At 42.9% G+C, this 23,890-nt stretch overlaps 1 protein-coding gene across 9 annotated transcripts in view; it reads right to left on the bottom strand.

Annotated features, from left to right (window-relative positions):
- The window catches only part of LOC140388384 (ERC protein 2), a 1,175,365-nt gene that overhangs the window by 141,219 nt on the left and 1,010,256 nt on the right, over positions 1-23,890 (bottom strand). For 8 of the 9 annotated variants that reach the window (XM_072472461.1, XM_072472462.1, XM_072472469.1 and 5 more), the window contains one exon: positions 6,755-6,943. In XM_072472461.1, coding sequence (XP_072328562.1) covers positions 6,755-6,943 — 189 coding nt within the window. Of the gene's footprint in view, positions 1-6,754; positions 6,944-23,890 lie in introns of those variants that run through there. The other variant, XM_072472470.1, reaches the window with a different exon arrangement.

Below are 23,890 nucleotides of genomic sequence, written 5' to 3'. Positions count from 1 at the left end.
GGAACGACCGCAGGGGATCCCTGCACTGACTGTTTTTTCCCCGTCCCTCTTACAGTTACCCATCTATCTCCAATCTTTGGTGTAACTAATTCCCTGAAGCTGCTATCTATGACCCCCTCTGCCTCCCGAATGATCCGAAGTTCTTCCAACTCCAGCTCCAGTTCCCTAACTCGGTCTTGGAGGAGCTGGAGATGGCAGCACTTCCTGCAGGTAAAATCAGCAGGGACACTAACGGCATCCCTCATCTCAAACATCCTGCAGGAGCAACATTGCACTCCCTTCCCTGCCATTCCTCTAACTTTCTACCAAGATCTGGCTAACAACTAAATTAAATTTTTTTATATATAAAAAAAAAAAAAAAAAATATTATTAATAACAATGTGGACATGATTTGCAGGGCTGCCCTTGCACCTCATACAACTGTCTTCTATGCCAAAAAACTTGCTCATTCTCGCTGCCGTCATGTGTGCCCGGCGGACCACTTTAAATTAAATTAGACTGAGCCTGGCACATGATGAGGAGGAATTAACCCTCCCAGGACCTCTGCCCACAGACCCACTTCCAACTCCTCACCTATCTCTTCCTCCCACTTGCCCTCGAGCTCCTCCACCGGGGTTTCCTCCGCCTCCTGTAGTTCCTGGTAGATATCCGACACCTTCCCCTCCCCCACCCAGGTGCCAGAGACCACCCTGTCCTGTATCCTCAGTGGCGGCAGCGTCGGAAAGGCCACTACCTGTTTTTTCAGGAAGGCTCGTACTTGCAGATATTTAAAGGCGTTTCCTGGCGGCAGATTAAATTTGTCCTCTAGAGCCTTCAAACTGGGAAAGCTTCCGTCTATGAACAGATCTCCCATCCTTCTGATGCCTGCCCTCTGCCAGCTCTGGAACCCACCATCCATCCAACCCGGGACAAACTTGTGGTTGTTACATATCGGGGTCCAGACCGACGCTCCGTCCATCTTCTTGTACCTCCTCCACTGTCCCCAGATCCGCAGTGTCACCACCACCACCGGACCTGTGGAGTAACGGGTCGGCGAGAATGGCAAAGGAGCCGTTATCAAAGCTCCCAGACTAGTACCTTTACATGACGCCGCCCCCCCCCTCCCCGTCCCCCCCCCTCCCTCCCATCGCCCACTTCCTAATCATAGCTATATTGGCCGACCAGTAGTAGTTTGAAATCTCATCTTTAAGCATCTATTTTTCTTCCTCTGCATTTTAATCTTTGCACTGTATTTTAGTGAATAACTTTATCACTTTTGCTTAAGTAACTTACAGCAGTTGTTTTTTTGCAATAAACTAACCTTAATCTTGTTTAAGACTAAAGTTTTGCTGCTGGGTTATTTTAAACCACTCATAAATTAAAAAGGGGCTACGCAACACAAACATACACAAATAATTGGTTCACAGGCCACTTTGAGAAATTACCTTTGGCCGCCACTATCAATTGATAATCAAGGGAGGTTATTTGGTCTCTTGTACTTAATGGTAAGCATGCATCCATTTTTTAAAAATATGAATGAGAAAGGTGTTTAACCTCCATTTGACTAATTTGTACAATTATTGTCGTGCGTTGGCAAGTCTTTTGGTCCAAGGGGAGAGGGACTGGGGTAGTGAGAGTGAATTTGAATTGAATGCCTAGCAATGTGCAAGTTAGTATATACAACTTCCTTTACAGGTAGTGTTATGGCCTAGGGTTATGGAGTTCACCTGATCCATAACTGTTTATTGATTTTGGCTACGATGAGCACAAGGGCCTGCCATTCAGGTGTTATTCAACAGAGTTCTTAGGCACTTTTAATCAAAAAACAAGCTTTATTCTATGAATTTAGTTAACATTTGCAAAAAACACACAGTAAGAATTTCTATCAACTATAAATATAAGACACCACACAGCTACAGTAATCTATGTATAACGCTTGATAAACTCCCCCTTAACTGTTCCAATTCAATAACAAAATCCAAGTAAAACCAGAAACCCCTTTTCAAAGGTGTGGCCCAGCACGCGACATTCTTACTGGTATAAGCCTGGTTATTGATACTCTGTTCCCCTTTTCAAACAGCAGGTTGGAATTCCTTACAGAAAGCAATTATCTCTTTTAAGTTACCAAGCAGTCTGGAAATAACTTTTAAAATGAAGATAGAGAGATACTTCGTTCAACCTGCGCAGTTCAAACCAGTCCAAATTCAAAGTGAAAGGAAAACTCAGCTCAGCTCCATCCACACAATAACATCACTGAAGCCATGTGATAAGGAATAAACCCTTCTTAAAGGGACACTCCCATGACAGGTAGTCAAAGGTAACTTGCAGAATTGATTATTTACTTACTTATTGCCCAATTAAAATTCTCCGAGTCAACTGTGCTCGTCATGCTGAAGAATCACAATGCGTTATCCACAATTCCTATTCTTTGAAAGGAATACTCCATGGAGGTCAAAGGGCCTCTTCTGTGTTGTACGAACATGACTCTAAAATTATTATTTGAAGTTTTACCCCAAGTATCTACCATTTCATTGTACTAAGCATAAAGTTTAAACTGGCTCAGGTTATACATTAGGCTTTTTTATATATAGAGTGTTTACCCATATTACAGAAGAATTGTAGTTATTAGCGTGTTCCTGTGCTGCTTTTCCGAGTGTCATGATACCTTAGAATAACATGGGAAAAGGACACTTCCAATTTCACTGCTGAGTCAAGCAGTTAACTGAAATAAAAACTTCATTACATAGTGCTCGCTCAGTGGTCTCCAGGTGATGGGAAGTGTCAAAAGACTGCTTCACTTTTTATTTTCGTGTTCTAAAGTTGGATCAGTGCTGGAAATGCTTGGCTGAAGTTGGAGGCGGACTGAAGTTGGAGGCTTTCCAACATTCCTGCACCATAACTACAATTCGGCAGCAATCTTAAAATTAACCCAGAAATGGATTTGATGGTTGTTATCAACCAGGTATAGCAGGTGCTGGATGACAAAGTTTGACTTTGTTTTCAAGAAAAAACTGACAAATATCAGGGAATAAATTCAAACAGGATTTTACATAGATGTAGTCATTCCTTTAGGCTTTTAATGTATGAAAATAATTTTGTTCATCAGGAAGTCTGATATTTTGAGGCTATAGGGAGAACGGCCACGTTGCACTTGAAAAGCAGCTCGCCCGGCTGGGGTGCAGCATGGTCAATAAAGCCGGGAGACGCCGCTCTCAGGATCTACCCAGCTCGCAATGCCTCACGAGATCTCGCAAGGCGTTATGTTGTAAATCCTGCTCATTGTGGGTGGGATCACTTTTTGCCAAATCTTCGTATTAAAGCGAGACAGCTAGTCTCACATTAATATACTGTTGCCCAAAGCCACCCAAGGCGTTGGGATCTATCCCTTTTGCCTCGGAGACTTCGGGTGAATGCCTTCAGTACTGGTCTCCACAAACGGGGACCAGACAGAATGGCACTCATGGGGGCCTCCTCGGGGATTTGAGGCCCCCAGTGCTTGCCCTTTGGGCAGGGTGATACCCCGACACTGCTGGCCCCACCTGGGTACCCTGGCAGTGCCACCTCAGTGACAGCCTGACAGTGCCAATGCACCCAGGTGGAATGACCAGCTGGCACTGCCAGGGTGCCAAGTTGGTACTGCCATGCTGGCATTTTTTTGCAAGGTGGTGATCGGGCCGGGGTTGCCCTGCGTGGGTGTTGGGGGAGTGTCGGGTTCGCTTCGGATGCTCCAGATATTAGGACACCATGATCTCTCGCTACACTGAAGAGTTCCAGTGAGCGGAGCAGAGCCTCTTACCAACTTTTACAGGTGCACCATAGAAAGCATCCTATCTGGCTGCATCACTGCCTGGTATAGCAACTGCTCGGCCCAAGACCTCAAGAAAGTTCAAAGTCATGAACACCGCCCAGTCCATCACACAAGCCCACCCATCCATTGACTCTTATCTACATTTCCCGCTGCCTTGGGAAAGTGGGCACCATAATCAAAGACCCCTCCCACCTGGCTCACTCACACTTTTAACTTCTCCCATCAGGCAGGAGATACAAAAGTCTGAGAACTCACACGAATAGATTCAAAAACAGCTTCTTCCCCGCTGTTACCAGACTCCTAAACAACCCTCTTATGGGCTGATCTGACTAATCCTGTATGCTTCACCCAATGTCTGTGTCTATGTATTTACACTGTGGACATTGTGTTGCCCTATTACGCTGTTTTTTTCCCATGTACTAAATTATCTGTTTGAGCTGCTCGCAGAAAAATACTTTTCACTGTACCTCGGTACACGTGACAATAAATAAATCCAATCCAATCCCCTCAGTGCACAAATTAGGGCTCTGTGCGGCCTTTGCCGCACATTTCCCGCTGAGGCCCCCTCCCCGTCTGACCCGGTGCCATTTTATAGCGTGTTTCTTGGCACCGTGAACGCTGGGAAATACGTAGCTAAACGCGCAATCTATCAATCTATGGGACTTTGTTCCCATTTAGATAAATCCCGCCCAGTGTTTCAATCTCAGTGACAGGTAAAAGCATGGATTTTATTATACAAGATCAGCAAAGATTCATATCCTGTGAAGGTCAGGGATTAAAGCAATACAATTACTTCTTTGTCGACAGATTCTACACCAGATCAATAAGTCAGTATTTTCAAATAAATACTTCAAGAAATATTAACTCAGACCCTCGGTCTATTATATCAGACCATAGACTTTTATTTGCAATTCCAGGTCGAAAATCCGAAGTCCGGATGATTTCTGAGTCCCAACCCCTCCATGCTACCTTCAAAAATATATGTCTTTACTGGGCCAACAGCGAGCTCACTGCCCAATTAGTGGCGCTGAACACTTCCAGGAAGTGGGAGCTGCCTGCAGAACATGAGTGGCAAAGGCAGACGGCAGCCATGAGGGGCCCTGCTGTCGCCTAGCTAAGAGGAAGATAAACTTTTGAGGGCCAACAGCTCAAAGAACATAAGCCGCCAAAATAGCCCAACGAATGATAATGTGCACAATCTGGTGCAAGATTCCTCAGGTCCTCAAACATTTCAGCACAAAAAAAGCTTTAACTTCTGCCTGCTTTGAATTCAACAGCTCGGCACTAATGTGCACCAGACTGTTTGGGTTAGGTAATTTACGAATTGAAAATAATTTTCTCAGCCTCCCCGGCCTGTTAACAAACTCCTCAAGGAGCTTAACAGACCCTTAACTGGAGGCATGCGGATTCCCCACTCTGTTCCACCCACTGCACTTTGAAAATTCTAGGATGTTCCTGAAGGTGTTGGGACATCTGGGCATGCTAATTTTAAAGCACGCCTGCTCCTGTTTTGGCCCCGAAGGGCAATTGAAAATCCCAGCCCATCTATCTGAGTGAGAACCTCTCGGTTGCATTCCAAGAAATATCAGAACCACAGAATAATGTCTGCTTTTTAAAATGTTGGTGTTTTGAGTTCTCAATGTGTATTACTTGAAAAAAGGAGACTATTGCTGCATCAGGAAGCAAGAGTATAATACAATGATCCAGGTCCCGACTTTGTACAAATTATGGTTTTACGGCAGCCGCTTGTGCTTTCTAAATGTACACGGGTGGTTGTTAAATATTTTGATGTGCTAATCTATTGCTAGAAATTGCATCTTTTTGCAATGGCTGGGAAGGTCTGTACAGACCAATGATCACTTCAACTACTTGACTGTACTGCATGGGCAGGGGAGCATGGCCAGTCAACAGTGAGAAAAAAATAGCTGCTCCCCATCTGCAAGCACACGTTCTGCCCTTGTTGCGAATAAAGCAATCGCGGAAACCTTGCTTTCTGTAGTGAATGGGATTGTTGCAAAGGTGTGTCGTTCACATTGTCAGCTTCCCATGAGCTGAAAATCTCTTACTGAAGCTGACCTGCTGGTGTAAATAGTACACGAGGCTCAGACACAGGCGAGGGTGTGGAAGTTTACTTTAAATCTCCACTTTGAAAAAAAAACGTGCTTCTTTCTAGAACGTAGGAAAGAATGTTGGACATTTTTTTCAATCCAGCCACTTTTCAACGTAACCACAACAGAGGGGTTCTCTCACAGTTATCTTTCATATTATCAGCTGTCTGAAATCAGAATGTGTTTGCATTTACTCAGCTGTTCCCATAGTTTCACATTTCATGAGCTGTTGTTACAGTTTGTAGTTTCCCATGTGACTGGATTAAAAGCTACATAATGAGCTATTTAATAGCTCAAAGTTGCTTTGTGTACCCACTGGTGCATATGTTCAGATTGCTTAACTTTTATGATGGTGAGGCAGCAAAATCTGAAAACCTTATTTTATTTTCAATGGTGCAGCACTTCAATGGATTCTTTGCGATTTACAGATACCACTCAGCAAGGCTGGAGTGAAGAGGTCAAAAACGTATGTAACAAATTCTCAAATATCTTCTCATTCTCCGTGTCCATAAGTACAGTAGGAATAGCATTCTCATTCTTTTTTTCGGTAAATAGCTCAGGTGAATCACAAGTAAATATTCCATAACAGCACAAGTGCACATTGCACACTCATTCACTCTTAGCAACCAAATTTACGCTAATTACATTTAAGCTTATTAAGCTACTAAAGATATTATGCCTTACAATCATTTGCAAAGAGCACAGAGATCAATCTTTGTCGTCCTTTGATTTTAAGAAAAGTTAACATTTCTACCAGATGAAATATTTTGTTAACATCTTGCTTTCCCCAGCTGTAGGGTCTCAAGCAATACTAAACACACAGGGCAATTCTGTGAAGGATGTAATTAGAATATCTCACCTGTTCAGGTGTCAAACTTTGCAACTGACGCTCCCGGGAAACCTCATCCTCTTCTTCCTCGTTGACTGGTAATGATGGCAATCCTGCCAAGACTTGTGGATTCCGCTCCAGGCAAAGTGCGGTCAGGTGATCGATGTACAGTTTTAATTTGATGCGGTGGTTGAATGCCTCCAACAGTGACTGGATCATCTAACATAAAATAGGATTGGGTTACAACAGAGAACTAAGGAGAAGTACAGCTCCTCATCACATCTATCAAACAAGTTGGGCTTCTCAAATGTGTGATCTTACTCCTCATCACTCTTGTGTAAGCATTTATTTTGCAATTGGTTGACATTGAAGAGCAGACTAAAGTTGGCCTCAGCTAATACACCAAACTTTGAAAGTGCAAGTGTTACGAACCTGGGTTTAAAATTTGTCTGAACTGAAATATTGCAAAACGATGCCGTTTATATTTGTTGCACATTTAAAAATTTAGAGTTTCTACATAATCTGTGTAATTTAAGCTTGATAGCAACAATTAGCAAACCGATTAGTGAACAATTTGTAAACTTAATTATGTTCAATTATAAAAAGCACCATTTCCCTGATAAGATACTGATAAATGATATCAGAAATGCTAAACAAATTGTAAAGCATTTTCACTGGAATTCAGAACCACCTTAGGTCAACAAGATTTATCTTCAAATGCAATTTACACCAGCAGCTACTGTAAGGCTACAACAAAGAATGGACATTTGAAGTGGGGTAGAAGAGCGTGCTAGTAATTGTTCACAATTGCTTCCTTATAAAGGCACTCAGTTTGCACTTTCACGCTGTTTTACAAATTTCATATATTTCGAAGGCAGGAATGGAAACACATCATGGGATTTTTTGATATTTCTTTTTAAACATATCAGAACGTTTGTCAGAGTTGTGTAGCATATTTTAGAATTAGTTGGGAGTATAGAAAAGGTCCTCATGCCATTTGGGTCCCCTCCTAAGATTGGAGAATTATGATTTTTATGCTGATTGCCATATAAAAGTTATCCCTGTTAATTTAATCACTGTCACTCTTATGAGACTAAACAAAATGCACTATACTCATTTTGCTGGAGAACAAAACATGTAAAATATTTTTGAAAGGGGAGGGATTTAATCTACAATGTTTACCTTAAACATCAGATGTAAAAGAGACTGTAAACAAAATATCATGGCAAATTAATGCTTTAGGCTTGGATTAATGCTTTAATCCAATTATGCGCATTTATTTTAATGGGCCTGTCCTCCCCAGGAGGCACAGTCTGTCTGCAACATCATAGGATAGTCATTAGGTTCTTTAACCTTAAAATAACAAAAATACAAAGCAAAAAACACAACACCACTAGTTTTAATGCGGGTATTCCCTCATCCATAGTGAGGACTTAAGGCCATACCAACCACCAACCCACTGTGGCGCTACCCATTTTCTGTGTAAATAAAACGGAGATTACCACAAAAATGCACTCCTTTCCTGTAAATGTAAGGATTACAGTCCATAAAATAAGAGACTAGACAATGGCTCCGCCATTCAATACGATCATGACTGATCATCCAACTCAGTAACCTGTTCCCACATTCCCCCCATATCCTTTGATTGCTTTAGCCCCAAGAGCTATATCTATCTCCTTCTTGAAAGCATACAATGTTTTGGCCTCAACTGCTTCCTGTAAATTCCATAGGCTTACCTCTGGGTGAAGATTTTTTTCTTCATCTCAGTCCTAAAAGGTTTACCCTGTATCCTTAGACTATGACCCCTGGTTCTGGACACCCCCACCATCGGGAAAATTCTTCCTGCATCTACAATGTCTAGTCCTGTTAAAATGTTATAGATTTCTATGAGATTCCCCCCCCCCTCATTCTTCTAAATTCCAGCAAATAGAACCCTAACTGACTCAATCCCTCCTCCTACGTCAGTCCTGCCAATCCAGGAATCAGCCTGGTAAACCTTCTATGCACTCCCTCTGCAACAACCCCCTTCCTCATATAAGGAAACCGAAACTGGACATAATATTCCAGGTGTGGCCTCACCAAGGCCCTGTATAATTGCAGCAAGACATCCCTGCTCCTGTACTCAAATCCTCTTGCTATGGAGGCCAACATACCATTTGCCTTCTTTACCGGCTGCTGCAACTGCATGCATACAAAGAGTGATCCTTATTTTTACAAGATATCAGGCAAAAATAATTGCCTCAGTGCTCATCATATACCCGTACCAGGATAAAAGACAACGGGCAGAATTTACTGGCAGTTTTCACCGGCGGGAAATTTCAGTCCCATACCAGTGCATGGGTTTCCCGGCAGCAAGGGGCGCTGTGAATGGAAATCCCGTTGACAGCAGTGAAACCAATAGATCCCGCTGGCGGGCCACCTACCCTACTGAAAAACACACAGCAGGGTGATCGGTAAATCCTGCCCAAAGAGACAATCAGGAGTAAAATCAGAAGGGAACAAAGTTCAAGATTAATCATGAACTGCAGGATAGTATGTCATTCACGGAGCTGGACAAGGCCAAAGCCATGACCAGATCGTTGAGTTACATCTAAGATTCATCCAGAACTTTTCCAAAGTCTTGGCACGTCCGCCATGTTGTCACCCGGAGGCCCAGGTAAGTGGAAACCCAGATCTCAGCAGGTGGCGAAGACTCACCTTTCCCGGCTTCCTCCAACCTCTCTCTTGACGACCAGTGAGGTCAAGACAACGTTAAGACCAGCGGTCTGGGTCGCTGACCGACTCCCAGTCTCGAAGACCAGAGGAAATGTACTTCATCGAACTCAAAATGTCCAGCCCTCTGATCAAGGTTGTGAAAGCATGGCAGCCAATTCTTAAAATCAGCCGGGTATTACACCACAGCTCTTTTTGGGGTACTGATCTCACAGACTCTCCCTCTCCAACCCCAACCTCCCGACACAATCAGGGTATTTGTCACCACGTAGCAGGATTTCCAAGGATCAAAGGTAAGTCGCTTCTTCTATTCTCTGTATGATATCTCGCAATTCAACATGATGAGCATTTATAATCTGTGCCGGGGAGCCAAAAACATCATCCACATTTTTACTCACAAAGGTGGTCTTCATCTTGGCGCCAAGCAACACAACCAAGGCATCGGCCTGAACACCAGCGGATCCACTGCCATGAACAGAGCCCCACCCCTGCCATCTCCAGCCGTCTCACACAGGAGAGAATTTCTTTGACTGAACCCGGCTCCCCGTTGCCAAAAATCTAAACATGATTTTCATAGCACAAAGCATACACATCAGGATCAAATAATTCTGGGTCATGCATAAGGAGGGAAAAAAAACAATTAAGAGATGAATAGTATCAGACTCGCAAAAATGCAGCCACTCCCACGGCTACATCATGTGACCCTGTTACTAGCTTTTGGTTGGCTCTAAAATTTGCTCTGTTTGTTTAACCGTTGCTCTAGAGTCGCCAGGTATCTTTATGATACCGCCACGAGGTTCAAGTTCAAGTAATGAACAATAACTCAACACACCAATTAGTAAGATTCAAATCAAAACACATTTATTATACACAGTAAATCGCTACTCATGCATAAACTCTACTTTCTAGGCTATTCCTATCACTAAAAGGCCTATACTTAGCTTCGGACTGGCCCACCAGGTCAGGGGAACAAATGGCCTTTCGTTCAGGTCCTGAGTCTGCAGGATTCAAAAGCTGATATGGACTGGTAGCTAGGAGCGCCTATCTCGTAGCGAGCGTCCGTTGGCCTTCCTTTGTCTTGGCTCCTGCTGGCGCCGAGGGGTCTGGCTTGGCTTTGTTTACCTTAACTGTTGCCATTGTGCCTGGGAATCGCACATTACTATATAGATTGCTGCTACATTACTATGCAGATGGCTGATGGTTTCGGTGCTGTCTGGTTGTTTTGCAGGTTCCAATATACATAATTTCTGTATTTGCTAGTCTTTGCCTGTGTTGGCTGAATTTCCCTTCAGCCTTTGCAGTTCTCCATTTTAAGTCGGGAAGTGGCCAACTCAGGTGGCTACAACCCCATGTACATTTTATAATCCTGATGTGACTTATTTCAACTAATTCAGCACCACTATTGTACAATTAAAACAAGTCAAATTCCACCACCAACGTCCCAGATCACACAGAAAAACAGACCTCACCCTGTAAATTTTTAGATAAAATGTGTAGAGATTTGCTCATTGCTATTTTTAATAATTACAAATTGGAAAAGTCTAAAATGGCTGAATCTATGTCCATCTGTGATCCCAAATAAAAGAAACTATTTGACTGTATCAGGGAAATTCACACCTTGTTATCTCTGAAGAGTCCCTAATAACCTCCTGTGGACTGCACAGACCAAATTCAAGGAAAGGTATACAAAGGCCTTCTCCATTTCATAACCCAGGCTAGTCAATAGGAGTCTGCTCGTCTGTGAAGAGAAAAGAATCTGCAACCTTCCTTTCAGATCTTAACGGTTGACACACTTAACAATCTTAGGGATCCAAGTGAGGGGTACATGTCCTTTGACAGTGTAGAGAGGTGGGTGTCAGGTGACATGGACCTCTGGCTTGTGGAACCAGTAATCTGGCCTTGCTGAACTGCAAAGTCTTAGTCTGTTTTTATTAAAAATCATCTGATCTGTAGCCACACAGCCAAGGAGCTCTGTCCCAGAATAGACACCTGGCCCAATCTGCACTGCTTCTGCTGAAAACTCTGCACCATCGCCTGCAAGACTGATTCATCTCTGCATGCCTATCTCGTCATGTGAAGTTGTGAAGACCGAATTCTACAACATTGCTTTTCAGCCCACCGACATCTGTGAAGGAATCTCTCATTGGACTTTGATTCTGGGCTCTGGAACCTACATGAACCAATATTTATGTTCTCTCCTCTCCGTACTATATACCTTTCTTTTCTTTATTCCCCCTCTTTTACTGTACAAATGCAAAGGAGGCAATGTCGTAAAGCTGATACTGCATTTTGAGCGTGTGCAAATAAACTAACCCCTTGAGTTCATTCTATCTTGAGTTTGCTGTGGGGCTATTAAGAGAAAATTGGATTACACAAAAATCAAAACATGCCACCATTGATCAAGAGGAAAACAAATCAAAACACCTTTCTGTTTAAGCATGTGTAGTAAGAGGAGAAAGTGGTGCTGTTTAAATTAATCCTCTCCTGTCTGTGCTAATAGTTTTCAATGTACCGTCGTTCCCAATGTTAATTTGGTACAAATTCTGACTCATTCGCGACTGGGTGTCAAATAAGCAATTACAACACTGATACAATTGAGGAGAAAGAAAGGTGGAGCTGGTGTTGTTTGCGCACAAATGAATTCTGACACATCAGGAAGAATTTCAACCTGCCTTTGCCATTTTCTGAATGCAAAATGAACCATCGGTTGATGTATTTTAGATTGTGATTTCCAGTCCCCATTCTATAAAAATATTGGTCACCATATTGGAATCGGGTTCCTTTTAGTTGGTGTAGTATAAGGGTCTGTCACGTATAGGGCTAATGTGGAAGGGAACATAGTATCACCGCAAAGTGATGTAAGAGTGCATGCAGCCCATACCCAGGGTCGGTTGTGCGTTGGACAGAGCAGTGTGTACCAGCAAGCACAAATACAGCTTCTCGCTTGTACCCTTTGCTGCATACTTGTAAATAGTTCTGTACTGTATAAGAATCAACAATGACTGAGTTAACTTACGTTTGACTACAAAGGCGTCTTCAGATCTACCAAATTGTAAACAACACCCTACAAGAGGCGAGGGCACCCTCCCGAAATAGGTGGCTTTGCTGACGTGAATCAGGATCATAACATTGGTTGTGGATCCCTGATGCAGAGTTTAGGTACACAAATAGACATGTTTGATTGCACCAGTTCTAGAGCAGCCTAATCAGCAATCTTTAAAAGGACCCACTGGAGGCTGCTCAAGAAAGCACCACAACAATTTTTACCAGTCTGTTCTGTGGAGGCAGAAGTGACACTGGGACTCCTCCTGGCTCCACAAAAATACTTCTGGTTGCTGTCCAGTTTGGAACTGAATCCCCTCCATTTCTGCTCTATCTGAAGTCAGATAGAATTTGTCAAACCCTGCATACCAATTCTGTTACCACAAACAATTAGTGCCTGCAACTCTCCAGCTTCATCCAAGTGAAATGAGGCTAGGAGGTGCATGAAACATTTTGTCAGCTTGCCACCTGTTTTCAGCAAAAGGCATATTTCTCATCGGTATTCTTTATGCTGTTGCCCAGGCATAGCATATGGAAGGGGAAAGAATCAAGATACATAATCAAAACATTCCAAAGACTCTGGGAGAATGGGTAGAGGAAGAGAATCCATGGTTAGAGATGTTTTGGATAAGTGTTCGTGAAACAAAAATGTTGGAGGAGCATGGTATGATTGATTGTGTTAAGACTGCAGAGTGGCCAAATTACATTTGTTTGATTTCATATGACATTGAATAACATTGTCCTTTTAGACAATTTTAATTATTGGAAGATTAATTAATGAATGAAAAGCTATACATCACTTTGTCCCGCACAGCTGCTGTGTGATCTGAAAAATATTTTCTGATTTTGAAATGATTTAAATATCTTTGAAAAAGGGGTGCTGCAGTTTATTTGGAAAATGTTCATCTCACTCTATTACAACAGTGGGCATTCTTCAAAAGTAGTCAGTGGTTGTGAGTTTTTTTTTTGGAACATCCTGAGGTGTGAAAGGCGAGTTCTTCTTTTCTTATTGTCAAATCTATTAAGACATATCTATATGATTTGAGGAAACTGAGCTAAATAGTGAGAGCTATTGAAAAGTTCTGTTCTGATATTAAAATTATTTTAGGAAGCAATTTAGAAAATAGTGTGCAGACTAAATTATCAATACAATCTGAAGCTGTGCTTAGAGTATTCAAGGATAAAGAATGGCACAAAATTAGTCATTTTTCACTGCCCATTTTATCCAGCCAGGCAGCTGCAGGTGGCTTTGTATAACTGGCAATTTACGGTATGAAAAAAATTATAAATTCAGATCACTGAAATTCAAGTAACAGCACTTAAATTTGTAATCATACTCTCTTACTTTAATGCTCTACCCCCTAACCTCTAGTGGTTAAAAGTAATATATAAATGACAGATAATGCAAAAGCATTTATTTCAATTAATAGCTACGGAACACAAATAAACACGTGCTGTAAATAGTGATACAAAATGCTACTTTGTAGGCCTGGTTAGTACCATAAAAAAGGGTCATGACCACACATCTATCATTTTATACTGTTTGAAGTGGTTTGGGGATAGGTGACGCGTGAAAATTGTTATGTAAATTTTGCATGTACATACATGTGTTTGTACAGATACTTATGACTATTTTTATAAAGGACGTGAGGTTGCATTTTGTATTATCTAATCTTCCTTCTTGTACACTTTAAATAGTATCCAATGTCTCACGGTAGGAATTCAATTCAGTTTTAAATAAATATCATTCCCCTGCACGCAAACATCTGAGGTATTTTAGAATATAAATGCCCATCTTTCATCAGAAACACAGCACTACTGAGGGAAAATCTTTGAGCAGGAGGATGGAGACACACTAGTCATTTTTGTCTTCATGCCATCATTTGTAATTGCGACTCCTATTCTAGATAGCATTTTAAATTCATTCCGCTCAGGCTCAGCCTCTTTCAAAACCTCCCTTCCCTGAAAAAAATGTCCTTGATCTCTCTGTCCTGGCAAACAATGAGTGCTTACCTAACCTCCCTTTCCTTTCCAAAGTCACTGAACATGATGTCATGACCACATCTGTGACAATCCCGTTTGAAACTCTCCCAAGTTTCTACTGCTGCCACACCACTAAAATTGCACTTACTGTGGCTGCGACCATGGCTCATTACTTTTTTTCATCTTGTTGAACGTACTGTGTTTCGTATGGTTGACATAATCTTCCTCAAAAACATTTCACCTTATTCTCTCCCCCATTAGTATGTACCATCTACAAAATGCACTGCAGCAACTTATCAAGGTTCCTTTGACAACACTTTACATTCTACAGTTTCTGCCAGCTAGATGGACAAGCACAGCAGAGGCACAAAGCACCACCATCTGCAAATGCCCTGACATTACCATCATGACTTGGAAATATTTCAGTGTTCCTGCTGGATCAAAATCCTAGAACTGCTTTCCTAATTAGGGAGGCACGGTAGCACAGTCGTTAGCTCAATTGCTTCTCAGCTCCAGGGTCCCAGGTTCAATTCCCGGCTTGGGTCACTGTCTGTGTGGAGTCTGCACATTCTCCGTGTCTGCAGGGGTTTCCTCCGGGTGCTCTGGTTTCCTCCCACAGTCCCAAGATGTGCACATTAGGTGGATTGGCCCTGCCAAATTGCCCCTTAGTTTCCAAAAAGGTTGGGTGGGGTTACTGGGTTACAGGGATAGGGTGAGGGTGTGGGCTTAGGAAGGGTGCTCTTTCCAAGGGCCGGTGCAGACTCGATAGGTTAATGGGCTCTTTCTGCACTGCAAATTCTATGATTCCAACAGCACTGAGAGTTACCTAGATTAAATCGCTGGCTTTTAAAGCAGACCAAGGCAGGCCAGCAGCACGGTTCAATTCCCGTACCAGCCTCCCCGAACAGGCGCCGGAATGTGGCGACTAGGGGCTTTTCACAGTAACTTCATTGAAGCCTACTTGAGACAATAAGCGATTTTCATTTCATTTTCATATGGACTGCAGCTGTTCAGTAAGATAACTTACCATCACCTTCTCAAGGACAATTGGGGATGAGCAATAAATGGTGGCCCAGCCAGTGATGTTCATATCCCATCAACGAATGTAAAATAAAATCTCATTTCCATTATCCAAGCTATACAACTCCCTCCTGTTTCCTACAGTACAACAGTGACTACTCTTCAAGGGGATTTAATTGGCTGAAAAGCACACCGAGATGTCCTGTAATCGTGAGAAATGCAAGTCTCTCATTCCTTCCCAACAGTTCATTTCTCTGATTCTGGACTCTTGAGCAACATCCCTCCTTTTTCTCCATCAGTGGCATCAATACCTCCAGTGCCCTGGATCCCATGTTCTGGTATTCTCTCTGCCTCTACGCCTCTTTTAAAACCCATCTCATTGACCAAGCAATCAATGAACCCTCCTCATATCTGCTTTTGGCTCAGCGGTGATTTCTTTGCACACACCATATACACTTCCATATATTATAGGTGCTATAGAAACACATTGCTTTTCAATTTTTTCCACTCCGCATCACGTTTCCACCATGCTTATTTTTGGTTCTTTGCATTTTAACAGCATCACTCATTCCCTTCCTCCTATACTGGTGTGCAGCCTCTTCTTGCATGTGCTGTCCTATTTTCCTCCTCAGAATGAGCCAATTCCAATTTTCCATCCCCATGTTCCTGGGCTCTGCCTCATTTTTGCTGGTGTTTGCTTCTGGTAATTTAACTTTACTTTGAATAGCGTATTTTAAGTCTGCAGTTGAAACTTATCCCACACAGATGCAAATAATTACAAGTTGGGCACTCTTCCAATAGTCTTTATACATGTCCAATTCAAAACGCAACTTCCTTGGCAGATTCAAGGCTCCTATGATCCAAAACTTATAACCTTATGCATGGAGTGAATGGTCTGTCACTTCATAGGATTAACTATTAGCCTTTTAATAAGTTATATCACACCAATGTTCTATGTAGGTTATCAACAATTCACTCTTGTCCTCTTCAATAAACAGGGTAAGCCAAAACAACAAACACAGGATAAAAGCAAATTACTACGGATGCTGGAATCTGAAACGAAAGAGAAAATGCTGGAAAATCTCAGCAAGTCTGGCAGCAACTGTTGGGAGAAGCTTTGACAAAGAGTCATTGGACTCGAAAAGTTAGCTCTTTTCTCTCCCTACAGATGCTGCCAGACTTGCTGAGATTTTCCAGCATTTTCTCTTTCGTAAAACAACAAACACAGTTGCATGCTTTTTCAGAGTCATTAAATTGAACCTGTTGATCTTTTTAAAGATAGATAATGGTATTTTCCAACCATACAGTTCCATGTCACCATTCCGACGTCAAAATACAGGTGGACTGAGAAAACATACGAGTCTTAGGATTGCCATTCAGATAAACTCATTTCCTTTGATGCGAAGGCCTCGCTCTTTGAGAAAAACACTTTCACCAGAATAAAGCAAGCTTTTCCTATCACAGGTGTTAATTTTGAGGCAACAACAAACTCCCTCATAAGATACTCCTCAGTGAGCCTTTGCAGATGATGGTTGTTTCCCTATTCATCGTGACAAAGTTGCATATGTTGTCTAAGGTTTTAAGTCTGGCAATTTTAACCCAGTGGGATCCAAATACAGGGCATGCCTTAAAGAGAAGCAGGCTTTCCTCTTTGTATCAGAGTTCAGCTTCTGGTCCACTGTTGCCAATTACTTACACGCAGGGCCTTGCGTCAAGATGGCAGAAATTTCTACAGCAATGTATATGTAAATCCATTACAAATTCCAGTCTTTTCAGCTACGATTCCAGATAACAGAAATATTTTATAAGGTGATACAGAAATAAACCCACGTCCATCACACATTTCTTATCCAAAGCAGATCGAATACGAAGGCTAGAAATACTGTATTTGTATGCACCTGACAAAATACTTGGTTCTATTCTTCAAACTCTTCAAACTGCTTTGTGACAACCCGTTATCAAAGGCTTGACTCGCATTCTAAGTTAAGAATTTTTTTTTAAAATGAGAAATTGCAGAACAGCTGAATTTAATTAAAGGTCAAGGATACAAAGGTTCTTCAAACATGTGATTAATTCTGATAAAGAGAGTCACTGTAAACAGCAGACAGTGTGGATATACTAAATAAATCCTGTCAAGTACTGGCTTGCCATATAGTCCTTAAATAAACTTATTAAATTTGCCTTTTATATTTCTGATGTGTCCTGTGAATCATGACTGAATAGTATATTCTATTAATTTATTTTTAAAGCTGTTGCATTTACTTAGAAGCAGCTGAACACTTTGTCTGAAGTTAAATCTGCTTGGAAACGCAAGCGCTCCAGGATATTGTACTGCAGGTGATTGATTCGATTTTTGAGAGGACGACAGGGCCAAGGATTGTTCAATGTTTTCTTCTCATTAAGGGATATTCTTCCAACATCATCATCACAGGCTAGATTGCTATGTAATCATTGTCCAGGAACAAGAGGATACTTTGACCAGTGGAAGTATTGTGCTCAGCTGCTTTTAATGACATATCCAGAACGTGACTGGAAAGTGTGAAAACTTATGCGCTGTAGTCACAGAATACCACTTACAAGACAAAGAGACTGACAATGTAAGAAATGGTTTATGTCTACTGTAACTCTACCTTGTTTGTACACTCATGATGAAGTATGTGCACATTATCACACATTTACTTCACAATCTATCACAATAATCTCTTTAACCCTGTGCACTCAATATTTTCAACAGTTTTTCAAACCTGAGTCTCATTTTGGGGCAAAGGAAGACTGATGACAGCAACTGGTTAAAATCAACGTTAACAGCTCAGTTCAATTTGTTCTTAAGTCCAGAATATATCAAGAGTCTGAAACATCCAAAACATGAAATCTGCCTTTTCAGTTTACCCAGCAAAGCACAATTATTTAATCCATTCTTATTTGATTGACTGCTCCTTAAAGTAGACTCAAAAGAACTGTTCATGGGTTAAGATTCACTACACACATTTAATCCATGGGTTTATCGGCTCTTATTCAGGTACGCATACTTAACGGAGCCGTATTTGTAACTATATATCACTTTTATCCAAACCTGTCACTTTCACATGGGGCAACACTTGATGTTCAGGCCTTTTTCACAAGATTAGGAAGGCAGCTGAAAGATCAACCTAACCGAGGATCAACTACTTCTCAGTTCAAAGGCAATGGCCCCAGCAATGGTTAAACCATAGACTTTGCTTTGAAGACTTGCCCTCAGGTTCATTAAACAAATCTTGGTAAGTTCTTGCGATTTCAATGTTAGAAAAACGTAATTGACTTTTGAAGAGTTGCGCTAGTTATGTTAGGTCTGCTTTACACGTTTATTAACTCTATCATGGCCACAAACATTGAACACCATACTTTTGGGACAATATAATTCTCTGTTGCTGTTCCCATTGTATGATTTCTCTGTGCTTAATAAAATATTTGTAACCCCCCAACCTGAAATTCCTGTTGTGGTAAAAAACCGTTCAAACATAAAGGGGCTAGCTTTCCTGATTTTCAGTATAAGTGGGCAAATATCAGTAACGTCAGATCCACATTCCTATTAAATTAACCTTGGATTTCCAGAGTTTATCTTGAGGGGCGAGGCAGTGCCAGTGCCTGCTAGAAGTAGATGTGGTGAGGGGACATTTCCATCTCCTGTATCCACTTCTTGCATTCCACTCTGGGTACGTCACAAAAGCTGATGTTGGACTTTGTGCTGGGGCCTCTCTCAGTTTGGGACGTATGAGGATGCTTGCCAGCAAGGATTCCAAAAGTGGGCTTAATTTAATAAAAAACAATGACCGACCAGGGTTTTGAGTCTTAGATCTAATGCTATTCCCTGGGCTAAGCAGGTAGGGCTTTTCACACTGAGCATTTTCTGTCAGGCGGCTGGCCGGTGACTGAGCCATTTCAATGACCTAGTCCATCAAATTCAGCTTTCCTGCTTCCACAAAGGCAGAGCTGGGGGAAAGGGAGGGTGGGTGGGTGACGTGGGCACGTGTGTGAGGAAACTCTGTTCCAAACCTCCTTATACATAATTACTGGTAAATTTTCCGACTTCAAATAGTTTCTTAGAATTGATGATTATTATTTCAGAGGCACACACCTCACTTGATACAGTCAAAATGATCTAAGGGTTAACAATCATGAATATACTGAAATTCCCTCAAGAGTATCATTCAATATTTCGACAATTCATTCATTAGCTCTTATAATGATTTATCTCAGATGATTGAATATATTATTCAGCTGATATCTGAAACGCGTACATTTATTAATAAAGCATCTGGTGAGGAACCCCAACCTTTCAATTTTTGTAGGCCAAGATAAGCCAAGAAAATTAACTGTATCGAATGAGTGGCCCTTAAAAAGCTAACTGTTATTAAAAGCAATACAATATAAGTAATAGTGGCATGCATTTCTGTGGTGGAAGACAAAGCTCTGTAATAGGAATCTTAGATCTTTATCTCCGCGCAAAGTCTGTCATCACAAAGCCAAGCTTCTATCCAGACTCGTGAGTAAATACCAAACTGATTAAAAAGTCATAGAGTAACTGATCTCCTTCCTGTCACCTAGCTTTAACAGATTTCACAAAAGATTGAAGTAGAATGTCTGTTGTAAACAAAAATGGAAAAGGCCGAAAACAAGTTTTCCCTTACGTATAAGCACAGATTTACGATGGCTCAGCTCTAACGGTTATCAGTTTCTTTTCTCAGTTATTGGTTTACCTCATGAATACCACAATCCTTCAAATATGCATCTTTATTTAAAGGCTTAAAAGGATTAAATATTGTAGACAATCTACTGCACTTAACATCCAAGTATCTGATTTCCAGATTTGCGTACAAATGAGAAAGGGAGCATTTCTGACCACAATTACAAATGACGTGTATTTTTTTAAAAAAACCAACAGCATTTCTAAATTGTTGGCAAAACAGAATAGATTATAAAGAAATATTTGTCATGCAGTATAATTCTTGTCTCACATAACTAATAGAAAAAAAAATTCAGTTTTGCTTGTTCTTAGATCCAGTTCAAATGTGTCAAATGTGTATTTGATTTGTTCCTGCTGCAAACATATCAAACAAAGCCGCCAGATTTTAACTGGAGATTGGCCTATGCCTCAGAAGTCTTTTCATAATCAACATGCTAATTTCAATCCTTGAAAATTTCAAACAACGAAATAGTCGAGGTGTGGTGATTTTAAGTCGCTTAGACAATAAATTAAACGAATCAATGCAAGTAAACCTTTATGAAAGTGTGGAAAGCAATATTTAAGTTTCAAACTGTTATATTGTGAAGCGGCAGAGTGGGAACCCTTAACCCACTGAAAACACAGAAATCAGAATTAACACATCTGTAGGTGCAAAAATGTCATGGTCATCCAAATTGATTTTTTAGAAGAATCTAGATTCCAAAGCATTTTCTTTCGTATGTCCCTTTTGCTCTAATAATTTAAGACAATAGAAGGAACTGGCAATGGCAATAGGTAAAATGAGACTTAACCTGTGCTTTTACAATGAGTCAGACAGCAGAGGTGGCCATTCGACTTGTGCAGCTGTATTGACTGTTTGATAGAATTGTCCAGTTAATCCCATTCCCCTCTGCTTTGTCTATAACCTTGTATTCCCCACCCCTCCCCTTGAAACATTCAATTCTCGCTTGAATATTGAACCAGATTCTACCATCGTTTGAGGCAGTGCATTACAGTGCAGAAGGCGGCTATTCAGCCCATTGAGTCTGCACCGACCCGCTGGACACTAAGGGGCCATTAATCATGTCCAATCCACCTAACCTTCACAACTTTAGACTATGGGAGGAAACCAGAGCTCCCGGAGGAAACCCATGCAGACACGGGGAGAATGTACAAACTCCACACAAACAGAAGAAGAAGAATCTTTATTAGTGTCACAAGTCGGCTGACATTAACACTGCAATGAAGTTACTGTGAAGTTACACCACGGCGTCTGTTTGGGTACACATGAGGGAGAATTCAGAATGTCCAATTCACCTAAAGAGCCCGGGCGGGATTCTCCACTCCCGCGCCAAAGTGGCCGAGCCGTCGTGAACGCCGTCGAGGTTCACGACGGCGCGAAACGGCCCTTATCCCGACCGATTCAGGCCCTGATAATGGGCCAGGATCGTGGCCGCGTCATCTACACGCGCCAGGCCTTGTTGCCCGCGTAAAGGCAGCGCCGCACAGATGACGCGGCTGGTGCCGCATAACGGGCGTCATCCGCGCATGCGTGGTTGCCGTCCTCTCTAAGTCCGCCCCGCAAGAAGATGGCGGACGGATCTTGTGGGGCTGCGGAAGGAAGGAGGTCCTCCTTCAGAGAGGACGGCCCGATGATCGGTGGGCGCCGATTGCGGCCACCCCACATTTTAGGTACCCCCCGGGGCAGGATCCCCCCTTGCCCCCACCCCCCCCCGCAGGCCGCCCCCCCCCCCCCCCCAGCGTTCACGACGGCAGCGACCAGGTGTGGACGGTGCCGGGGGGAACCCGCCGTTTTGGCCTGGCCGCTTGGCCCATCCGGGCCTGAGAATAGCGGGGGTGCCGGAGAATCGCCATTTTGGGTGTCTCCGGCGATTCTCCGGCCTGCGGAACTCGATCGGGCCGTTCCCGCCGCTTGGGAGAATCGCGGGAGGGCGTCGGACCGACGTCCGGGGAAATTTTGGCGGCCCAGGCGATTCTCCCAACTGGCACGGGAGTGGAGAATCGCGCCCCCCGTCTTTCGGGACTCATGGGAGGACACTGGCGCACCCGAAGGAAACTCACGCAGACATGGGGAGACATGCAGACTCGGCACAGACAGTGACCCAAGCCGGGAATTGAACCTGGGTGGGTCCCTGCCACTGTGAAGCAACAGTGCTAACCACTGTGCTGCCTTTGGTCTTTTGCCTTCCTTTAATCTGTGTTCCTTTGCTACTGATCCTGCTGCCGCTGGAATCAGTTTCTCTTTCTTTACTCTATTAAAACCATTCTATGTTTTGAATATCTCTATCAAATCTCCTTTTAACTTTCCCGCCTCATAATGCACAGATTTCTCTTTGCACACTGAGGAGTCTTCCCCATTTCCATGTGACTGTCCTTTTCTTTTTAAAAAAAAATATGTTTTATTCAAATTTTTTTGGCCAAACAAAACAGTACAAAGGTTTTCCTTTTACAACAATAAAACAGTATAAATAACAGTGGCCGTTTTTAACAAATAAATAAATAATATACAAACTAAATGGCAACTGCCATATCAAAAATAATAACTCTCAAAAGGAAATGAAGAAAGAGCTGTTGGCCCCGATACTACAGGCGATCGAAGGGCTAAAGGAGGAACAAAAGACCCAGGAGCGGGAGCTTCGGGTCGTGAAGGCAAAGGCAGCCGAGAATGAGGACGATATACAGGGCCTGGTGGTGAAGACGGAGACGCAGGAGGCACATCAGAAACGATGTGTGGAAAGGTTGGAGGCACTGGAAAACAACGCAAGGAGGAACAACCTGAGGATTCTTGGTCTTCCTGAAGGTGTGGAGGGAGCGGACGTCGGGGCATATGTGAGCACGATGCTGCACTCGTTAATGGGAGTGGAGGCCCCGGCAGGTCCGTTGGAGGTGGAGGGAGCATACCGAGTGATGGCGCGAGGACCGAGAGCAGGAGAAATTCCCAGAGCCATAGTGGTGAGATTCCTCCGTTTTAAGGATAGAGAAATGGTCCTTAGATGGGCGAAGAAAACTCGGAGTAGTAAATGGGAGAACGCGGTGATCCGCGTTTATCAAGACTGGAGTGCGGAGGTGGCGAGAAGGAGGGCGAGCTTTAATCGGGCCAAGGCGGTGCTTCATAAAAAGAAGATAAAATTTGGAATGCTGCAACCGGCAAGACTGTGGGTCACATATCGAGAGAGGCACCACTACTTTGAGACGGCGGATGAAGCGTGGACTTTTATTGTGGAAGAAAAACTGGAATGAGCGGGTTATTAAAAAGAACGTTCGAACAAAGTGGTGGGGCGAATGTGGGGGGCAAAGAGGGGTTTTATGTACTAATCCTGCGATGCGGTAACTTTTCTCTCTCCCACAGGTGGTGATGGGGGGAGGAGGGGAGGTGGAGGAGATGGGGCGTTGGCCATTGGGGGCGGGGCCAAGGGAGAAGCGCGGGCTTGGTTCCCGCGCTATGATAATCATGGCGGGAATGGAGAAGCAGGAAGGAGGGGGCGTCGCACGGTGCGAGCCGAGGTCACGGGGGGAAGCCGAGGTCAGCCAGAGTTTGCTGACTTCTGGGAGCAACATGGGGGGAGTAATTACGCTAGCGGGGGATCTAGCGGGGGGGGGGTGGGAGGGGGGAATTACTGGGTTGCTGCTGCTGGGGAGAGTGGGGAGCTGGTATGGGAGAGGATGGGCGGGGGGGCACCGCCTGG

Source organism: Scyliorhinus torazame, chromosome 13 (assembly GCF_047496885.1).
Source record: "Scyliorhinus torazame isolate Kashiwa2021f chromosome 13, sScyTor2.1, whole genome shotgun sequence".
In the NCBI taxonomy this organism is placed as follows: domain Eukaryota; kingdom Metazoa; phylum Chordata; class Chondrichthyes; order Carcharhiniformes; family Scyliorhinidae; genus Scyliorhinus; species Scyliorhinus torazame.
This window is presented reverse-complemented; position numbering and strand designations above follow the sequence as displayed.